A 22,286-nucleotide genomic window follows, 5' to 3' on the forward strand; every position below is an offset into this window, starting at 1 on the left:
TAAAAGAGAAAGTTGTAGAAAAGGAAGCAAGATTAGAATATGTGAGTACAAAATAATTTTTTCACATATCTTTACTTAACCTTTGCCTAAGGATGCCTTTGATTATCTTAGATGTATGATTGGGGTAATGGCTTTGTGTTGTGAGAGTAAGTGATGTAGGAATGCATTAGTCTAGTATAATCAAAGAACATTCATACATCTAGATGTTATGCTTGGTACTACTCCTTAGAAGGATTAGTTACATTAAGCAGAGCTATTTGAGAGCTCTTATTAGATTAGATTTTGGTAATAGTATTTTTTGGGACTTGACTTGATTTTTGGTTGTAGATTGGCTTGATCCAAGGCACCTTTTTGAGGTTAAAGGAATTGAATATATTTCTTAAGGAAATAAATCTGTTTGCAAGGAGAGATCCTCTTAAGGGGGATAAATTGTTGTTTAGATACTTGACATTATTATGTCACCCCTTACTATTGATGTCAAAGGGGGAGAGAATCATGTGATTTTTTTTTAACAAGGAATGTATGTGCATAAGAAGTTGAAAGGTTATATATGTTGAGGATATTCAAAGTTATTATCTATGATGGAAGGTTGTATGCTTTTGGATTAATGGTTTTTAACCATATGTTGCCATCAATGCCAAATGGGGAAATTTTTGAGATTGGAGGCACTTGGCAAGGTTGTTCAGGTAGTAGATATGTTGTATTGATGACATATTTTTAAATTGACCAACACATGTTCTGAGTTATTTTTTAGTATATCATGGACAATAATTGTTCGTTATGGATATGTATTAAGATTACTATTGTGTTGCAAGAAGAGTGTAGACATCATGTCCATGGTCAAAATACTTTATGTGATGTTGTGTTTGAGTTACATATGATTTAGTAGAGACTGGTAGAAGACTGATGAACAAAGATTTATGCTAGAGGTAGTTATTGTATTTTGGATGTAGCTTGATGGAGAGTAGAAATTAATGTTGGTGAACATAGAGGATGATATAAAATTCTTTGGTGCATGTATGTTTAGATGTGTGCATCATGCTAATGCTAGAATGACTGTTGGCATGTAACATATGACATATTTCACTAGCAACTGACTAGATAATTGTAGATTTTTGGTTATTATTGGCAAGTGTTAATTATGTATTGTAGCATGTGGACCACTTCATGTAAATATTGTGCACTTGTTAAAGAAGGCATGCATACCTTAACATAGACCTACATATTTAATTATACATTGGAGAAGCTCTAACATGTTGACTAAATTTGATTATTTGTAATTAGTATAAAAGAAAGTTATTTTTCTCATATAAAATGTATGGAATGGTAATTTTGATGCGAGCCTTGATGCTAGAATATTAAAAAGAAGCTGAGATATTATTAGATGCTCTGAGAAGAGGTGTGAATGAAATCTATCATTCCTAGTGGACTTCAAAGGAATTGTTTTGGTAAGTAAGTTGAAGATCAATTAGATTACATTTCTTGAACTTGTTATCCTAAAATAAAGGTGGTTTAATCTTTTATCCTTTGAGCAACTGTGCTCCAACAATAGGTCTTTTTGTTCTCATCAACTCCTAATAGGTTTGGAACCTTCTAACAAGGGCTCAAGGTCTCCTAATAAGGATCTGTCCTTTAACAAGGACAATTGTACTAAATGCATTGAATTTGACTTCTAATAGAATCACATCTTTTAACAGAGAATTTATTTATTAGTACAATATCTAGTGGGTATCATCCCCATAGGGGTTTTTCCCTCTAATAAAGGGTTTTCCTTTGAGCATAAGCTACTATGTTATGTTGTTTGGTTTCTTGTTATTGTGTAATATCCCCATCATAAAATAGTTTATTAATCAAATCTTTGTTATTGGGTTGATTATTTTAAAATATCTTGGACCCATCTTTGTTTTGTTTTTGTAGATAAGTGTAGCCATCAATTATCTTTATACACCCTTGGAAAGTCTTCACGACATGTATTTAAGCACGACTTGTAGGTAGTCATAGATATGCAATTTGGATTATTTATTTGTACTGCAAATTCTAGTTGGGATTCTCTATAATTCACCATTTTGAAAGTAAAAGATCTTCCCTACTTGGCTATTTGCAATTTTGGTGGGATTCAACCCTCACCGTATTCCATCACCTATAACACTTCACTTGGATTTGGTAAATTGGAGCACCATCTTTGGGAAAATATCAATTAAAGGATATTCTTGTTCAAATCTCCATTTTTGTTTGGTGTTACCTAATAAATTCAGGATTGATAGTTTATGGTGCATGACTAAATTTTTTTACCATCCGTACCCCATCTATCACTCACCCCTCTTAGTGCAACGTCTATACCACCCTCAAAACCCACCATACAACCTCCAATATTACATCATATGACCTTCCTTGTTCCACCGTATAAACACCCCACACTTCCCATCTATACAGACTTATTAGCTACCTTCTATCGTACGACCACTAGACTGTATGACCCCCTTGTGCCTCCATCTACCATATGACCATTATACCGTAAGACCCTCTTGGCCTCCATCTATTGTATGCTATTACTAACTACATTGTACGACCATCAAACATCCATTGTATGACATTCCTATTTTTCACTGTACAAAAATATATATCATTCCTTGCACTATCGTACACCCCCCAGTCATTCATCTCTGTACAATCACATCGTCTTTGCAGTCGCCTACAGAGGATAGGAACATTATAGTGGTATCAAAGCTTCAATCCTTTCAGCTTGTAGACAATGAATGTGAGTTTATAGCCATAAGAGAAGAAGAATCTATTCTGTTGATATAATGGTTGTTGAACTGGAACCCACAGCTGCTGAACTCATGGTACTACTAAGAGAACTTGTGAGGAATCAGACACAGATCAATGATATTCACTGACTCATGGAAGAGACTCTCAAGAAGTTGGCAGTTAATAAAATATCCAGAGAACAAAATGGTCACAACACAGACTTGGTGTCGGGTAAAGCAAACCCTCATCCAACATGCTCTTGATCTTCAATGCCATCTTTTCCCCCATGAACGGAGACACCACCTAGAGGGAAGCAACTGACTTTTGAAGAAATGCAAGAATGACTGAGAGAAGACTAGAAGAATGCAAATTTTGAGGAAGATATATCTTACAAAGATTATGCAGATCTAAGAATGAGATACTTGGGAGGTAGAAACAGAGGATATTTTAATGATGATATTAGGAGGAAGTTGAGTAAAGTAAATATGTCACTATTTGACAGATCTAGATCCATATTTGCACAAGCATGGGTAATGAAGGCATATAATTCTAGCTTAATCCCATGCTAGACGAAGAAGTAATTAAATTTTTTGCCTTACACTTGGAGGGAGTTGCACATGAATGGTGGCATCACGATACCATCACACTGAGACACGATCAAATAAATACCTATGCAGAATTCACTGAGAGATGGATATATCAATTTGATGGTAAAGATCTAGAACTCAATTTCAAAGATTCAACATAGTTGAGGCAAACTGGACCGGTTGACTAGTACATTGCAGAATTTTAGAAACTCTCTGTTTTGGTCATGGACATTTTTGAAAGAAGACAAATAGTGCTCTTCATGGACAGACTCACAAAACCACTGAAAGGTTGGGTAAAAGGGTTCAATCCTACCACCCCGTTGAAGGCTATTAAGAAGACAATGAGTATGGCATCATCAACAACATCATCCTAATGAAGTTACTCACATTCCAAGCCACCAGTGTTTTCAAGGGACAAAGATAAAAAACCTCCATCGAGAAAGCTGTACATGGATGAAGCTACTAGATAGGAGCTCCGAAGGAAGAAACTATGTTTCAATTGTAAAAGACCATGGGAACCTAGGAATAGATGCCTTGAAAAAGGAAAGATCCACTGCATTGAGGTCATGTTTGATGTTGAAGATGAACAAGAAGAAATACCATCTGAAGACAACCAACACCATGACGACACCAATGTGGCTAGTTTGAATTGTATAGAAAGAATTACAACATTGGTATAATGTAGAGGAATTATTGCCCTAGTTGGTAGACTGAGGTGCATGGGAAACCCTTTAAGGACAAAGGGTTATGGTGATGCTCGATAGCGGAGCCACTCTGAACTTCATAAACTCATCCCTAGTGAAGTGAAGAGGTTTACTTATGGATACACATACAAGATTCTAGGTCAAAGTTGCCGCAAGGAATCTTTTTCCCTACACACACCTTGTTCCTCAGCTAAGTATCACAATGGTGACTGAGGATTTCTTTACATTGGCCCTTGATGAGATGGAGGTTATTCTAGGCATACAGTGGATGGAGACACTTGATGAATACACTCAGAGCTTCAAATAGATGGACTTCACTTTTGTTGTCAATGGAAAGAAGGTTGTTCTCCATGGAATGAAAAATGAGGGTCCGAAGGAAGTTTCTGCACATCGGATGGAGGCAATTTTTTGATGTGATAACATTTATTGGACTACACATTGTTTTGTTTTGGCAAAATCTATAAATGGGCAACAGACACCTCCCTAGGATGATGATCTCTAGAATATTTTATATGATCATGATAAAGTTTTTATAGACATTCCTCTTGATAGACCACCTCATCGAGGGTTTGAACATACTATCGAGTTGGAAGTAGGAGCCAAGCCAGTCATAACCACATCCTATCACCATCTCAATAAATTCAAAGATGAGATCAAAAAGATGACTCATGATTTTCTAGAGAAATGATAGATCCATCCCAGTTCTAGCCCTTTCACATCATCAGTGGTATTGGTCAAAAAGAAGGATGGGATGATGTGCATGTGCATGGACTACCATGCATTGAACAAAAAAATAATATAGAACAGATATCCCATTCCAAGGATGGATGAGTTAATGGATGAATTGCATGGCACAGTCTATTTTTTAAAAATAGATCTCCATTCTGGATACCATCATATCCGCATGAGGGAGGAAGACATAGAAAAGATGACCTTTTGTTGTCACTACGTGCATTATGAGTTCTTGGTCATGCCTTCGGATTAACGAATGAACTTGCTGCATTCCAATCATGCATGAATCACATCTTCAACAAAAAATTGAATAAGTACTTACTAGTATTTTTTGATGACATTCTTATTTATAGTAGGACATGGGGAAGAGCATTTGAAGCATCTAGATGAAGTCTTAAGGATCATGAAGGATCAACCTTTGTTCGTCAAGCATTGCAAGTGTGATTCAATATGACAGAAATATTGTACTTGGGACATGTTGTTAGTAAATATGGAGTTCAAGTTCATTAGGAGAAGATTTAGGCTACCCTTGATTAGCCTCCCCCAAAATCACTCACAGAGTTGTGAGGATTTTTCAGACTGTGTAGTTATTACCGGAGGTTTGTAAAAGGGTTCTCTCAACTTAGTACACCATTAACAGATCTGACAAGAAAGGGGTCTTTCTAGTGGAATGACAAGGCAGAACTCACTTTTGATAAGCTAAAGGAAGGAATGAGCACTTGTCCCATGCTTGCTTTACTTGATTTCACTTGACTATTCATTATGGAGTGCAATGCATCTAGAGAAGGCATTGATGTGGTACTGATGCAAGATAAACACCCCATAGCCTATGAGAGTAGGAAGCTTATGCAAATAGAATGCTTGTATTCCATCTACGAAAAAGAGATGTTGGCCATCGTACATGCACTAACCAAGTTTTGACAGTATTTGGTGGGTGCCAAGTTTATCGTTCATATGGATCACAATAGTTTAAATTTTTTTTGAAGCAACGAAACTTGAACAAGAGGCAAAAAAAATGGGTAAGCAAGGTTTAGGCTTTTGATTTTGACATTGAATATGTGAAAGGAAAGAATAATGTGGTTGCATATGCTTTGTCTAGGAAACCCACCATTTTCTTACTAACCTAGATTTTTAGCTGATTGGAAAGCACATTTGTTGGTATAATATTCTAAAAACACATTTTCCTATGAGCTAATGGATGGCAATACCAGGATGATTGTTAAAAAGTGGTGGATGACATCATTTACTATAAGAATTAGATATTTTTAGTGCCAGAATTAGAATTGAAGTAGAAAATCTTGAAGGAGGTACACCACTCACCCTTGGCCAAACACCCAGGCTTCTTCAAAACTTATAGACATCTCAGGGAGAGGTTTTTATGGAAAGGTCTTAAAGGAGACATATTATAGTATGTAAGAAAGTGTACAATCCATCAATAGAACAAATCTGAACATACTCTACATGCTGGGTTACTGTAACCTTTGCCAATTCCAAAATAAAAGTGGAAAAGTATCTCGATGGATTTCATAATAGAACTTCCCAAGGTGAACAGAAAGGATTGTATCTTCGTAGTGGTTGATAGACTAACAAAGTATGCACATTTCTTCACCATCTCCTCAAATTTTTAGGTTGAATAGGTTGCCGATCTATTTTTAGAGAAGTCTTTCATCTGCACTAGTTACCCTAAAACATTGTTAGTGATTGAGATGAGTGATTTATTTGTATTTTCTAGACAAAACTATTTTAGTTAGCAGGGATAGAATTATCACCGAGTACTAGTTACCACCCTCAAACAGATAGACAAATAGAGATTGTGAACAAGTGGCTCGAAGGTTACCTTCGAAACTATGTTTCAATACAATAATGGGCATGGGTCAAATAGATACGCCTAGGGGAATATTGTTACAATACCATGTGCCACATGTCCATCAGGATGACACTATTCAAAACATTATATTGGTACAAACCCCTTTCCTTCATTGACACAATTCTCGGTGATAGTCATGCACTAAGGGCGAGGGACTAGCTTTAGGATGGTTAGGAAATTATAAGATACTTAAAGGAAAACTTACAATGGGCACAAAATCAATAAAAGATGTAAGCTGACAAACACTGAATGGAAAGGAGTTTCGAAGTGGGAGACTTGGTCTATCTTAGACTCCAGCCATACTGACAATCCTCATTGAAGGAAAAGGGGAAAGAAAAATTGAAGCCACAATTTTATGGCCCTTATCGTGTAGTTCACCGCATTGGTGAAGTCACCTATGAGTTGGAAATTTCGGAGGGGAGTCGTATTCACAACTTTTTTCATGTTTCCTGCTTGAAGAAAGTTGTGGAACAGAATGTCACGGTAGCTTCAGACATTCCACCACTCACCGAAGAAGGAAAACTCATATTGGAACTAGTTGAGATTATTAAAGTACGTGAGAAGACCCTGTGAAATCAAACAATGAAGGAATATTTGGTACGCTGGTTGGATGACGCAACTTGGAAAGGTGAACAAATTCTATAGAATTTGGCATTGCATTTGCTTGAGGAAAAGAAAAATTTGGGATGGGAGGATTGTAATATCCTCATCATAAAATAGTTTATTAATCAAATCTTTGTTATTGGGCCGATTGACTTAAAATATCTCAGACCCATTTTTGTTTTGTTTCTGTAGATAAGTGTAGCCGTCGACTATCTTTGCAAACCCTCAGAAACTCTTCCCGACCAATATTTGAGCATGGCTTGTAGGTAGTCATAGGTATGCAATTTGGATTATTTATTTGTACTACAAATTCCAATTGAGATTCTCTATAATTTTCCATTTCGAAAGTGAAAGATCTTCCCTACTTGCCTATTTCTAGTTTTGGTGGGATTCAACCCTCACCCTATTCCGTCGCCTGTAACACTTTGCTCAGATCTGGCAAATTGGAGCACCATCTTTTGACAAATATTAATTAAAGGATATTCTTCTTCAAATCTCCATTTTTGTTTCGTGTTACTTGATAAATTCAAGATTGATAGTTTATGGTGCATGATTGGACTTGTTTACCATCCACACCCCATCTGTCACTCACCTCGCTCAATGCAACATTTGTACCACCCTCAAAACTCACTGTACAACCTCCATTACTACACCGTACAACCTTCCCTATTCCATCATATAGACACCCCACTACAAACTTATTGGCTACCTTCTATCGTACAACCACTACACTGTACGACCCCCTTTTGCCTCCATCTACCATATGACCATTATATTGTACGACCCTCTTGCCCTCCATCTACCATACACCATCACTAACTACACTGCATGACCATCAAACATCTATTGTACGATATTCCTATTTGTCATCGTACAACAAAAATATTACTGCTTGCACTACCGTACCCCCTCCCCTAGTCATTCATCTCCATAAAATCACATAGTCTTTGCAGTCACCTATGGAGGTCAGGAACATCACATATTGCACATTGCTATTTTGGTTATTGGTGATTAGTTTTATATGTTTGGAATTAATTACCTTTATGCACATCTGCTTCACCCTAGAGTTGTGAGGTGTGGATTTTACTTCTTAACACTTTTTTCATTTCTTGCTCTTGATATTAGACAAGCCTTTTCTAATAATTGACACAAATTATCCATGAGAAATATATTGCAATGATTTATGACATGATATTTAGTTACTAGGTGTGGTCTAGACTCTTCCTTCCAAAGAACCCATCCTTCTTTCTTTCCACCAAAAGTTTTAATGTGTTAATGACATTGATATATAAGACTCTTATAGCAAAGAGATGTGCCAATCGCCATTGACATGATGTCTTTTAGTATATACACTTATAATGAATTATAGTTGAATATCATTCTCTTCATCAACAACAATAATAATGAGAACAATGTTATGAGTAGTGTGATTTTATATTTATTTTGTTTTGCATTTCAAACAATAGACATAAACATAAAATTAGAAAAGAATAGTAATCTGATGTACAATACAAATAGTAGATATAAACATAAAACTAGAAAAAAATAGAAAACAAAGATAATATGAAGCATTTTGATAAATAATAAAAAGTAGACATAATTCATAGTATTTTCATATGAGAAATTAGTTTAGATGAAAAATTTAATACAGTTTTGACTATCACAAAGAATCAACTCACAACTTTTTATGTTTTTGGATTTGATTATGTATTAGAAATGGTTTGCGAAAATTTGATATTATTAAGCCGAGAGGCTTTCTGCAGTGAAAGCATTCATCAATGTAAACATTTAAAGTTTTTAAAAAAATTAGACAACCATTTGCACGTCTTGTATATTTTAGAATGATATTATAGAATATCAAAGGTTCATTGACAGTTACAAAAGAATAAAAATGAATTGAGAAGATGTAACGGTTGGAGTTATAATGAAATGAAGCTAGGTAACTTGAGTCTCTGCAGAAATGGAAGAGTCTTTTGATAAATACACTTTCTCATCGATAAACAAATCTAGAATACTACGACGATTGAAAATACAATGCCTCAACATTTGAAAAAACACATTTCAAGAGCTGCTATGGTGAATTAGGTTTTGCATCTGTCAATTAGTTTTAGTATTGTTTCTTTCTATTTTGGACATATGCTATTGAAACAGTAGTGCTATAGTGCCAGTCTTTAGTGGTAGCAATTTTAATGTTGCAAAGTTAATCTTGTTTTTCATAAAATCTTTGTTACCTATAATCTGGTAACCTTGCGCTATAATCTTTTCAAAACTGCTCCAATACTAACTCATCTTATCTTTTAATATATTTTATTTGGTTGCGATTGCACTTTCAAATAGTAGTTTGGCAAAATTTAGGTTTTCATTGTGTATATTATTTTGTTTATTCAACTGTGTAGTATTTTTGTATCAAATAGTACACAGATGAATTCAAAAAGAAATATACAATCTGATCTATGAAGTATGGCAATCTAAATTGATATTTGGAGTTCTGTACGTGGCTAGATGTGTATCAGTACATTTGTGATATTAAGCGTTTTGATTTGAGCAAGCTGCCCAATTTTGAGAAACTATTATATCAATTCAAGCAAGGTTTTCAATTGATTTGAGCAAGTACTTTGGGTTGGCTTTCTCCTTAGGTGAGTCTCATTTTCTCTAGGATGATGAAAATTTGAAAATTTGATAGTGCTGATGATATAAGATTCTTTTATTTCAATCAGGAGCTACTTTTAATGTATTTTTTTGAGGCACACAAATGATTTGTTTACAACTAAAAATTGTTATGCAATTGACTTATGAGCATGACATTCAATAGCATTTTTAAAGCTTTTTAAAAATCCTTTTTGGTTACAATTAAATGATCCTGAGCATTTTCAGATTCTTTTCCTAAATAAAAGTTCTTTGTCTACAACCTTTGAATATGGTGCGTTGATTAATGGCTTGAGGGAGAGTTAGGAATGCTTTTGGAGAGTTAGGGATTCTAAAAGAAAATTTCAATGTAAGAGAATATAAAAGAGAGATAGTTACATAGACATGAGTGAGAAAAACTATGAAAGAGGTAGATACAAATGCATGTTATTACTGTAACCATTTAGTTTATATATTCAATAATCAAGATTTTGTAAAAAGTGTGATTAAAGAGGTCTTTTGGTAAAATTTTAAAGGAAGCAAAAAAAAAATGGTTCTTAAGAATTCATAATAGAAATATGTCATTTGAATTTAATTAACATCAAATATTTGCATAAAATAAATAATTATAAAATATTAAATTTATAATTAAAAAATTAATTAAAAATAAAGAAAGAAGGAATATATAGGAAAAATGGTTTCTTTGTATCTTTTTAATTATTAATTTTTTAAAAATTTATAAAACATAACATAAATCTATGATCTAGAAGAAATCTTTAATAAAGATACTATATAAACATTTTATTATTGTTGAATACTCTTTCAATTTATCAAATAGAAAGCTTTTAAAATATAATAGAAATAATTTTAAAATAAGAAAGGGGTGAATGTTAAACAAATAAATAATTTAAAAAGAAAAAAGAAAAAATAACTAAAATAATGAGTTTTGAAGTTTCTTTTAATTCAAAAAATCTTTATGAAAAAATAGAAGTTTCATTTTTGAAAAAAATTATAGAGTTTGAATTTTAGTAACTAATTTTTAAACCTTAATAGGAAACACTTCAAAATATTTTTTATGGAATAGTTTCTAAGTTAAAAATTATAAAAATATTATATAATTCTACTTTAGAAAGCTTTGCATACAAGATCTTTTAGTATGTTTAAGTGGACATAATTTATTTATTATTTAAAGTTAATCATAGACACCACTTAATTTGTAATATAATCGATTAATTTTCAAATTTTAAGATTTAGTTTTCTATAAATATTTAATTATTTTTAAAAAATTGGAACAAAGAGTTAGATATTACATAAAAAATTATAACTAAGGTTGAATTTAAAAATTTGGACAAACCTTAGAATGTAGTCAAACATAGATAAATGAAGGTTTAGAAGTACTGTTAAATTTTGAATGTTAGTGAATGCTTTGAAATAAAATTTAAGTTTACAAATAAATTAAGATTTATAAATAAATTCAAAGCAAATACATGTAATCAATTTTGAAAATGAGTGTATGACATGTGAGAGGGAGTGAGACAAAGGAAAGAGGGTGACACATAAAGTAGACACTATGAGAGAGGGCAAGAGATAAATATAAACATGACAAAGAAATTGGGGCAGTAATAAAAGAAGAAAATATTAGAGGGGTAGTGGGAAGTGCAAGAAACATGAGGTAGACATAGAGAGAAAAATTGAGAGATAAAGTGATTTTGAGGGAGGAGACATGCACGAGAGAGAGAGTCAGATAAGGGGATAAAGGGTAAAAGACATGCATTTGAGAAAAAAATAGAGTGATAAGTAGGTGTGTGTGTGTGTGTGTGTGTGTGTGTGAGAGAGAGAGAGAGAGAGAGAGAGAGAGAGAGAGAGAGAGAGAGAGAGAGCACATGAAGATATTGTGATGCGAGGGGAGCATTAAAGTGATAAATTAGGGAGATAGGTATGTGTGGGAGAGATAGAAAATGAGAGAATGTGAGAGGAGGGAGAGGGTGACATATGAGAGGGAGATGAAGAGGGAGGGAGGGAGAGAGAGACCACATGAAGATATTGTGGTGGGGGGGAGAGCACTAAAGTGATAAATTAGGGAGATAGGTATGTGTGGGAGAGATAGAAAATGAGAGAATGTGAGAGGAGGGAGAGGGTGACATAGGAGAGGGAGATGAAGAGGGAGAGGAGAGGAGAGTGGGTGAGTGAGTGAGAGAGGGAGGGAGGGAGGGAGGGAGGGAGGGAGAGAGAGAGAGAGAGAGAGAGAGAGAGAGAGAGGCATGTGTGACGGAGAGTAGGAGAAGGAGAGGGTAAGAGGTGGTGGGAAATGAGAGAGATGAAGTAGAGAGAGAGAACACAAAGATATTGTGAGAGAAGGGCAGATAGTTATATGTGGGAGAGATATAAAATGAGAGAGTGTGAGAAGAGAGAGAGGGTGAAACACAAGAGGGAGAGGGAGAAAAAGTGTGTGAGAAGAGGAAGAGGGTAAAACATGAGAGAGAGAGAGAGAGAGAGAGAGAGAGAGAGAGAGAGAGGAGAGAGAGAGAGAGAGAGAGAGAGAGAGAGAGAGAGAGAGAGATGCATATGTTAATTTGGGGAAATGGTATGAGGGGGTAGGAGATAGGATAGATGGAGATGAGGTAGAAAGGGAAACTAGGGACATGGAAAGAGATGGGGTGGATAGAAAAAAAAATTAGGGCATTGAATAGAGAGAGAGGGAGGGGAGGGAGGGGAGGGAGAGAGAGAGAGAGAGAGAGAGAGAGAGAGAGAAGAGAGAGAGAGAGAGAGAGAGAGATGATGATGACGATACCAATGTATATGGTAATTAGGGGAGAAATGGTACGAGGGGGTAGGAGATATGATACATGGAGATGTGATAGAAAGGGATAATTACAATAGTGAAAGAGATGGGGTAGATAGAAAAAATAAGACAAAGAGATGAGTGTAAGACATGAAGTAGACACCAAGAGAGATTGTGAGAGGTAAAAACATGAGACAATGAGAGTGGGTGGTAATAATAAGAGGGGATGAAAGAGATTTAGAGAGATAGTGGAGAGAAGAGGGGGAGGGCAAGAGAGATGAGATAGCCACACAGAGATAATTTTAGAGATAAAGAGGCATGACAGAGGGGAGATGTGTGTGTGTGTGTGAGAGAGAGAGAGAGAGAGAGAGAGAGAGAGAGAGAGAGGAGAGAGAGAGAGATGATGATGATACAAATGTATATTGTAATTAGGGCAGAAATGGTATGACGAGGTAGGAGATAGGATACATGAAGATGAGGTAGAAAGGGACAATTGTGATAGGGAAAGACATGGGGTAGATAGAAAAAAAAGACAAAGAGATGAGGGTAAGACATGAAGTAGACACCAAGAGAGATTGTGAGAGGTAAAGAAACATGAGATAATGAGAGTGGGTTAATAATAGGAGGGGATGAAAAAGATAAAAGAAAGACAGGGGAGAAGAGTGAGAGGGTGAGAGACATGAGATAAATATAGAGAGATAATTTTAGAGATAAAAATGCATGAAGGAGGGGAGATGTGTGTGTGTGTGTGTGACAGGGAGAGAGGGAGAGGGAGAGGGAGGGAGAGAGAGAGCGAGAGAGAGGGGGGGTGGGTCAACATAGAGAGATAGAGAGACATTGTTTGAGAGAGAGAGAGAGAGAGAGAGAGAGAGAGAGAGAGAGATGATAAAAAAAATGTATATGGTAAATAGGGTAGAAATGGTATGAGGGGGTAGGAGATATGATACATGGAGATAAGGTAGAAAGGGACAATTGTGATAGGGAAAGAGATGGGGTATATAGAAAAAAAAAAAGATAAGGAGATGAGGACAAGACATGAAGTAGACACCAAGAGAGATTGTGAGAGATAAAGAAAACATGAGTCAATGATAGTGGGTGGTAGTAATAGGAGGGGATGACATAGATAGAGAGAGATAGGGGGGAGAAGAGGGCGAGGGCGAGAGAAATGAGATATCCATAAAGATAATTTTAGAAATAAAGAGGCACGAGGGAGGGGAGGTGTGTGTGTGTGTGTGTGTGTGTGTGTGTGTGTGAGAGAGAGAGAGAGAGAGAGAGAGAGAGAGAGAGAGAGATGATACAAATGTATATGGTAATTAGGGGATAAATGGTATGAGGGGGTAGGAGATTGGATACATGGAGATGAGGTAGAAAGAGACAATTGCGATAGGGAAAGAGATGTGGTAGATAGAAAAAAAACAAGTCAAGGAGATGAGGGTAAGACATGAAGTAGACACCAGAGAGATTATGAGAGGTAAAGAAACATGAGACAATGAGAGTTGGTGGTAATAATAGGAGGGGATGACAAAGATAGAGAGAGATAGGGGAGAGAAGAGGGAGAGGGCGAGAGACATGAGAGGGAGAGAGAGAGAGAGAGAGAGAGGAGAGAGAGAGAGAGAGAGAGAGATTAGAGAGAGAGATCTATGAGGGAGAGTAGGAGAAGGATAGGGTAAGGTGTGGTGGGGGCGAGAGAGAGAGAGCATAGGAAGATATTGTGAGAGGAGGAAGGGGAGAGCCTTAAAGTGATAAATTAGGGAGAGATATGTGTCGGAGAGAGAGAAAATAAGAGTGTGAGAAGAGGGAGAGGAAGAGGTAGAGAGAGAGAGAGAGGGACGGAGGGAGGGGGGAGAGAGAGAGGGACAAAGGGAGAGAGAGAGGAGAGAGAGAGAGAGAGAGAGAGAGAGAGAGAATAATTACGATAGGGGATAGATGGACATGATGATGGGGGAATGAAGAGGGAAGAAAAAAGAAAGAGGGAGGGAGAGGGATGAGAGAGAGAGAGAGAGAGAGAGAGAGAGAGAGAGAGAGAGAGAGAGAGAGAGAGAGAGATATTGTATTAGTGGGGAGAGAACGAGGGAATGGATTTGGGAAAAATGCACGAGAAGTGGAGAGATGAGGTAGAGAGAGAGAATTGGGATTAGAAGACCAATGAGGTAGAGAGAAAGATAATAATTAGGGCATGGAATAGATAAATATGGAGAGAGGGAAAGAGGGAGAGAGAGACAGAGAATAATTTCAAATTTAATTTTAATTTTAATTACTTTAAGAATATTTTTATTTTATTAATTATTATACATGTGGTAATACATTTTTAATTTTCAAAGGGAATTTATTGTATTAAATATACTTTTGAAGTGAACATATAAAATATCATATTTTTTATAACTATAATTTACTCTTATAGAATAACAATAATAATGCCTTTCATTTTGCATCGTAACTACTACTAGCCTATATACATACATATACATACATACATACATACATACATACATACATACATACATACATACATACATATATATATATATATATATATATATATATATATATATATATATATATATATATATATATATATATACATGTATGTATGTATATACATACATACATGTATGTATATATATATATAATAGGCTGATAGATATCATTCTCGAGGCGCCTATTTTCATAATCTGACTCAGTGTAATAGGCGCCTCAAGAAAATATCTCTTGACTTATTATATATATATATATATAAAAGCTAGTTATTATTAATAATAGATCTCTTCTAGTCCAACTTTAAATAAATGCTCATACTAATAGACACTTCAAAAGTAAATTTATACGTTGAATGGAATTATGCACAAAATAAACATAATTAGCAAAATGCATATACAGAAACATAAAATACCCAGAACACATTCAATTTTCTTTTCTCAGAATGTAAATCATGAAGTTGGGATGATCTCATCCATACTATTGAACATGGACAGAATACATCTATCCAACACTAACCTGTTAGCCAGCCGAAGCACAAAGAGCCAAAGGCTATGTAGATCCCATGGCTTGTGATTGCTGTCGATCTAATGCCTCTTTAGCTTTTATCCTCGCAAGAATGACAATAGCTGACAAAACTTGTATCTATTAAGCTACTTTCATAGCAGTGAGGTGGAGATGGTATCCTGCAAAAAAGCTTTAGAGAAAGAACATGTTTGACTGAACAATCTAACACTATAAAGAAAGCCATCTCCATCGGCAGAAGGCAGTTCACTTATTCCCTTTTTGATCTCTATATTTACACTCGTGTGTTGGCTAAATCAATAGCTACATTGGCTACATTCCACTTCGCAATGTTAATGACGATCTCAATCGATGTCTTTCAATGTCTTCCTTGACTCATTCATAGCAGGATCTCCAACATGAAGTAAAGCCACACAAATAGAGAAAGCCTGTAAAGCTGATAACTGTGATTGGAAGGTAAGAATGTAGAGACCCTCATCAACAGGTTCTATTGTGAATGTAGGGCTCTTTTGTTTTCCTCCCTGCAATAAGGCTATATAAGCTTAGAAAAAACTATGAAAACAAGAAGACCTAATGATATGTACAATAACTCATCCTGATATGTTAAAAAGGGCATACTAGTTGCATAAGCATGGCGATCATTGTGAGAGTTAAGAGAAGTGTACCTTGGAAAGAGAAAAAGATGAATGAGAAACATCTATGTTTGGGTCAGCCATAACAAATTCATTTCCTTTCTGCTTCTGTCCATGAAGAAGGGTTATGGGGCAACCAATATCCCATCCGCCACAATCACAGTTGCCATCGAATCGCCATCTTTCAATCAAAGATGAAGGACGGGTTGAATTGGTTACTGGCAAACCATGTACATCTGCTGGCACAATGGCTGTCACACTTGACTTGTGACCTTTCTCTACACAGGATGAGCGATCCCCTGCCTCTTCAATTTTGCACTGTGAATCGCAAGATTCGGGTTTTTCTTTGCAATCAAGTACAACTTTTGGAGTCGAATTTGCAGAACGTTTCTCAAGAAACTTTAAACCCCATCCCCCTGATTCTTTCGAGACAACATCTTTTTCAAATCTTCCTCTTACACTTTGTGACTGTGAGATCACTATGGCTGCTAACTCTGGCATATCTGTGTTCAAACGGTTTTCTTGTGCAGCTGCATTTGCATCCACGGTTTGTGGTTTGAAAGAGTTTTGGCGTGAATGATTCTCAAGCTTTGATTTTTTCACGTCGCGTAAGAACACATGTCCTGGATAAGGCATTTGAAGGAGGAGGGTTGAAACGGGAAGAAGGGAAGTTTCTGATGTGGAAAGCGAAACAGAGGAATCTATACTTGTAGTTGTGCGAAATGATTGATCAGGATAAGAAGTGCTTTTCTCTTCCACCCTTCTTGGTGTCTCATTGGCTGGTTCTATTATTTCTCCACTTGCGCTGAAGAGAACAAACTCAGTTTGGACATTATGTTGTGAGCTGATGAAACCCTCAACAGGAGGTTTTGGTGAAGTAGAGACCCTCATCCGCCCCACAAGATCAAGTGCGTTCTTGTCCTCCATCACTGAAGATACCCATTTGCTCTTGTTGCTTGTTTTCTTAACATCATGGCTTGAATGAAATGTATATATCCAGTCAATATCTTCTCTCTCACCACTGTTTGCTTTCCATGTCTTTGCTACGAGAACCTGGTAAGATTCATTCAAGGAAAAAGTATAATAGGGAAGGCCATTCTTGTGGACACGATGAACAAGGCCTTGTGAGTAAGATGCTTGAGAAGATGAAGTTGATGTGGTCGAATGACTCTCGCTTGATTCTCTTGCAGAAATCGAAAGATTTTCAGAAATCTTTTCTTGATTTGGGCCTGGGGCAAACAATGTCTTGTATTTTTTTGAGAGCGGCTTGCGTGGAACTCCATCTTCTGAAGATACATTGGGCTGATTCTCAGATGTTTTAATTGCATTACTAACTATTTTCGATGTGGAATAGATGGCTCCAGGGGAAGCAGAAACAAAGTATTTGCTTTTAACATTTCTGGCTCTCGCCCATATTTCAGGGCTCCATAGCGGAATATAAGAAGACATGTTTTCAAGATTACCATTTTCTGGATCGATTTGACATTTTCTTACTGTTACTGTTTCTTTGTGATCTTTACCCGAAAAATCTGTAGATCTATCCTGTTTCTTTGTGATCATTTCTTCGTAATCATTACCCCAACAAATATCCAGAGGGGAATGAAAAGAAAACAATTCCCCGTCACGTCTACTAGAAGAAATAGGCAATGATGCTTCTCTTTCAGAATGAACGGTCAGTCCACCTCCTGCCACTCCTAAACTGGACCATTTTGCCAAACTGGACCAGTCCCCTTTCTCAAAATGCACACCTTTATCCTGATAAATCTTCCCACTCTTCCTGTTTTTAGGAAGAGCAAGTGCTGTTTTCTCTTTAAGATCTCCTTGCATACCAAGAGCCAAGATTTTGTCAGCCTCTTTCGGCATGTTGTCTTTCAAATGTAAGGTTTGAGCACACTCTTTGACAGCCGCCCTTAAACATCATACACTAAGGAAAAAAATTAAACCTGAGAAAAATAACTCAACTTTGACTATTTAACACTTCCAGTTTAGAAATCAAGCCTTAGCATTGATATTTAAACTCTTTGACAACTCCAAATCCTTAGACTGTTCCAGCATGGTAACATCTCTCTTAGAAAGAAACGTCATCACTGAAGGCTTAATACCCAGATTAAAATCTGAAGTGATGCCAATTGGAGGATCCTTTAACTAAGCTACCATCATCCACCACCTCCACTATTGTCTACTTATTTCCCATCACTGAAAGATTTGGTTATTAGCTGACATGATTTATTGAATGGAATATGTCCCATCATAAAAGTCCAATGTATTCTGGTTCTGCTATAAGGTCATTGGTTCTGTTCAATGTTACAGAGCCTGAACTGTACAATAAACACTCTATTAGATAATGATATTGGGAGCTTCAAAACGAGAAATTTTCAATAAAAAGAACTGCGGACAATATCTTTAATTGCACATATTTGCTAGATCAACATGAATACTACAACTCTTGGAAACAAAATTACTGGTCCAGTTGAAGCACTCGAGTGATTACAACGATATTTCAAGTCATATCACATACTCAGCTAGAGTCTTAATATCAATAAGCGACGAGTAATCAAGAATATGACCAGCAAAATAAAACCCACAATGATGAAAGCTGCTATTTACAATTAAGGCAGTTCTAACTATTGAAATAGGGCTCCTACGGATCTAGAAAAGAACAAGGAAAATAAACCAGATTAAAAATGTTCTCTACAGTCGCTCCAAAGGTGCAGAGACTTACATTTTAAATTTTAATGAACAGCTTCTTGTTGTTGGCATTCTATCGAACTTAGGAGAACATAGACTTTTATTATCTGATGCAAGCAAGCTTTCAAAACGATAATACTAATAATGTACAAAACCTAATACAAAATGGAGTTTCTTTTGGAGTAGTTGGTATGAGTTTTCCACCATTTTCTGGAGTAGTTGATATCAGTTTTCCACTACTTTTTGGAGTAGGTGGCGTGGGTTTTCCAGTGTATGATCGATTCACATTTTCTATATAACAATCATTGAACATACAAACCAAACATTACTTTTTCAAAACATTAAGTATTTTAACTGATCATGACATTTTTTATTCCTAAAATATGAAGAGATTATTAATCACTTTTGTACATAAATAAATTTATATAAGAGACCAGTAGAGCGGGTGGTTTCAGGTTCAAATTTCATTTCCTTACTTTCAATAGTGCATCTGGCATCACACCCAAAAAATATCAGAATTTCAGTCATTTGCCAAAGTTCATTTGACTTATTGTACTTGAGTTCAGGTATGGATGCAGGCATTTTGAGTTTTGGACAAACTTTGAATGCAGGCGTTGTGAGTTTTGGACCAACTTTGAACACTTCTAGAACTCAAGAAGTCTTTTTTATTTTCCACTTTAGCATCCCAACAAGATAACTTACAACTCTGGATGAAACAGGGGAATCCTGGCATCTCATTAACTCACTATTGCCTATACACTAAACTTATTCAAAGTTTTAAGTATTTCTGTACCTTATACAAGGTTTGCTTCAGCAATGTTTGAGATTTGATATCTCAGTTATTGGTATGAAGATAATTTCAATAATTCTTCACTCTTCAAAAAAAATGCATGCAGTCAGTCCAGGCTTTTTTAAAAAGATGTGGAAAGTGTGATAAATCATGATTCGAGAAGTGTCAATAAGATCTTCAACAGTGGAACATAATTTTGAAATGCGTGTGATTGCCCTAAATTAAAGAGACATCCATGAGATTTGATGTCTATACAAAATTCATATGGACATTCCCAGGAGCCTGCAGGTAGGTTAGATGATCAATTGAATTTAATTCGAGTTGAGCCCTAAGTTAATATTCACACTAGTTTGTTTATGGGAGTACAACTCATATGTTGAAGCAAACTCTTTTTCTGGATTTGATTGTGTGTGTTTATATAATATCAACATTTCGGATCACAAAGTCCATCATCAGAATGAGAGAAAGATAGAAAGATGAATAGTAGCACTTGTCGAGAGTTAAAGGGAATGCTGAAGTGCAATTTCAATTGTACCATTACTTATCATTTGCAGCTTTTGGAGAGGAAGCAAAATTGGAGCTACCCTGAAGTTTTTTCATGGGAGGCTTCCAATTGGGTAATTTCTCAATATTAGGCAAGTAATCAGAAAGCAGTGATATTGAATTCCTAGAAAGCTTATGAATTTGGCTGCATATATATTTCTCATTAAAATCTCAGATACTAAATACTCCATGATGTATATCAAAGCTATTTATCACAATTCAACAGTGTTCATGGCCATTCCAGTACTACTCAAGAGGGTTTATAGATTTATCAGTGGAGTTTGCCCTACAATCAAACTCTCTCATTTGATACATAATCTAAAACAGAAATTTGCAGAATGGGTAGTGCCTCAGCCAGATTGTAGAAGAAGAAGATGAGAAAGGAAACCAAGATAATGCTTACTGTCTACACAAAGAAAATTGAGCAAGCAATCACGTCATGAACTGGTCGTTATTCCAAAATTTGAATTTGGGAACTTATCTCTTGGAGAATTGATTGTGATAGTAGATTCCCGAGAGCAGAAGATATTCACTTAATTTGCAGGCAGACACCACAAGCAATTGATATCGAAATCCAGGTGTCGCAATCAAATGGGAATGAGAGGAACAAGTACAGAGGGAAGAATGCGCATTTTCACAAAGAAGATCTTCTCAAATTTCAGAGAAAGAGATTAGAAGAATAGTGTTTCGAGTCTATTATTGGAGACAATCTTAAAGCTGGAGGGCATTACAAACGAAATCAGCGGAACAACCAACTTTGAGCCCCACAATTGGTTTGGATTTACACAATTGGGTGTAATAAAGTATAATTGACTTTTTGGAAGGATTAGATTCTAGTTATTTACGTCATGTTAGGGACCCAGCGTTTGGAAAATGTTCACCTCCCTTGGAAAATAAGGAAAATTATATGAGGACGTTCAACTATTCTCCGGCTCTAATTCCATGCCCACCCTAAGACCCGGGTGGTGTTGGGAACGTGGTTTGAAAGGTGCATGAACCATTTTATAGTGCTCAAGTCAGGTATCCATCTTCTTTTTGTTGTGAACTTAGTTTTGTGATTATTTTAAAGGAATGTTTTAAATCTTGGAGGGAGTAAGGTATACATGTTTTGTTTAGATAAGTGTTTCTTCTTATTATTAGGAGTAGTGTAGTTTATGATGATGACATGTTCATTATTGTTAAGAAAGTTCAGGAAATAAGGGGAGAGTTTATGATGATGACATGTTTCTAACTTGTGTGATGCATATGTGATGTTTATTAAGAGTGTGATGATGGAGGATGTAATGGATGAGACTAGGCTTATATAAGATGTGCATGTTTGTATTATAAACTAAAATTGATATGGGAATGATAATGAATATGATAACATGGTAATACAAATAAGGAGTAATGATGATGTGAAACTATGTGGCAATGCATAGAGAGAGATATCGCATTATGAAAGTGAACATATGTGTTTAAGGAAAAAAAAGTGCCTAATTTTTTAAGACAACTTCTAAAGTTCATATACTATAGTAATTAAAAACTAAAAAAATCTGACACACAAGTACCTTGATGGGCCAAACTTAGGGCCATGTTTTATATGTTTTTAGTTATTTCTTAAGACTTTGTCACTATATATGATGTTTTATGTTGGTCTCTAACGATCTCTTTTCATGGATTAGGTCCAAATACTTTAAATATATTAATATTGTATGATGGTTCTACACTTTACATGCTTTGATAATATGCTTGGTACGTATAATGAACTAATTTACCTTTATGATATTCGTTGTGAATTATTGAAGAGTGATATAAGTTCCTGCAACCAAGTGATTTTTCATCTTGCAACCACTGATGTGTGCATAATTAATTAGGAATGATATACTAAATAGATGAATGTGAAATAAATGAGTTGCATATCTTGTACTTCTAGCCTCTTGTTGCAAGAGCAAGTCAACAAGATAAAAGGAGAAGATTAACACATTTCTAGCAAGGATTTTGAT

At 35.7% G+C, this 22,286-nt stretch overlaps 1 protein-coding gene across 5 annotated transcripts; it reads right to left on the reverse strand.

Moving 5' to 3' along the window:
• Positions 1 to 15,861: 15,861 nt before the first annotated feature.
• Positions 15,862 to 21,002, reverse strand: LOC149552350 (uncharacterized). 5 transcript variants are annotated; one of them, XM_089787887.1, is made up of 3 exons: positions 20,705 to 21,002; positions 16,314 to 18,598; positions 15,862 to 16,169 (listed from the first exon to the last, which is right to left on the reverse strand). In XM_089787887.1, exons 2-3 carry the CDS (start codon positions 18,141 to 18,143, stop codon positions 15,993 to 15,995), a joined length of 2,007 nt encoding a protein of 668 aa, XP_089644013.1. In that variant the 5' UTR covers positions 18,144 to 18,598; positions 20,705 to 21,002; the 3' UTR covers positions 15,862 to 15,992. The 5 variants fall into 5 exon arrangements, with proteins under 5 accessions (XP_089644013.1, XP_089644016.1, XP_089644015.1 ...); XM_089787890.1 differs by having other exon boundaries at positions 16,314 to 18,593; positions 20,705 to 20,995; XM_089787889.1 differs by having other exon boundaries at positions 19,762 to 20,995.
• Between the last annotated feature and the right edge of the window lie 1,284 nt (positions 21,003 to 22,286).

Source organism: Cupressus sempervirens, chromosome 6 (genome assembly GCF_028749045.1).
Source record: "Cupressus sempervirens isolate cs-2001-9-10 chromosome 6, ASM2874904v1, whole genome shotgun sequence".
In the NCBI taxonomy this organism is placed as follows: domain Eukaryota; kingdom Viridiplantae; phylum Streptophyta; class Pinopsida; order Cupressales; family Cupressaceae; genus Cupressus; species Cupressus sempervirens.

Coding starts and splice junctions, on each gene's coding strand:
- LOC149552350 (XM_089787887.1), bottom strand. CDS start 18,143: ATGCCGAAAGAGGCTGACAAAATCTTGGCTCTTGGTATGCAAGGAGAT. Junction 16,170..16,313: donor CATCTTTTTCTCTTTCCAAG/GTACACTTCTCT, acceptor GCCTTATTGCAG/GGAGGAAAACAAAAGAGCCC.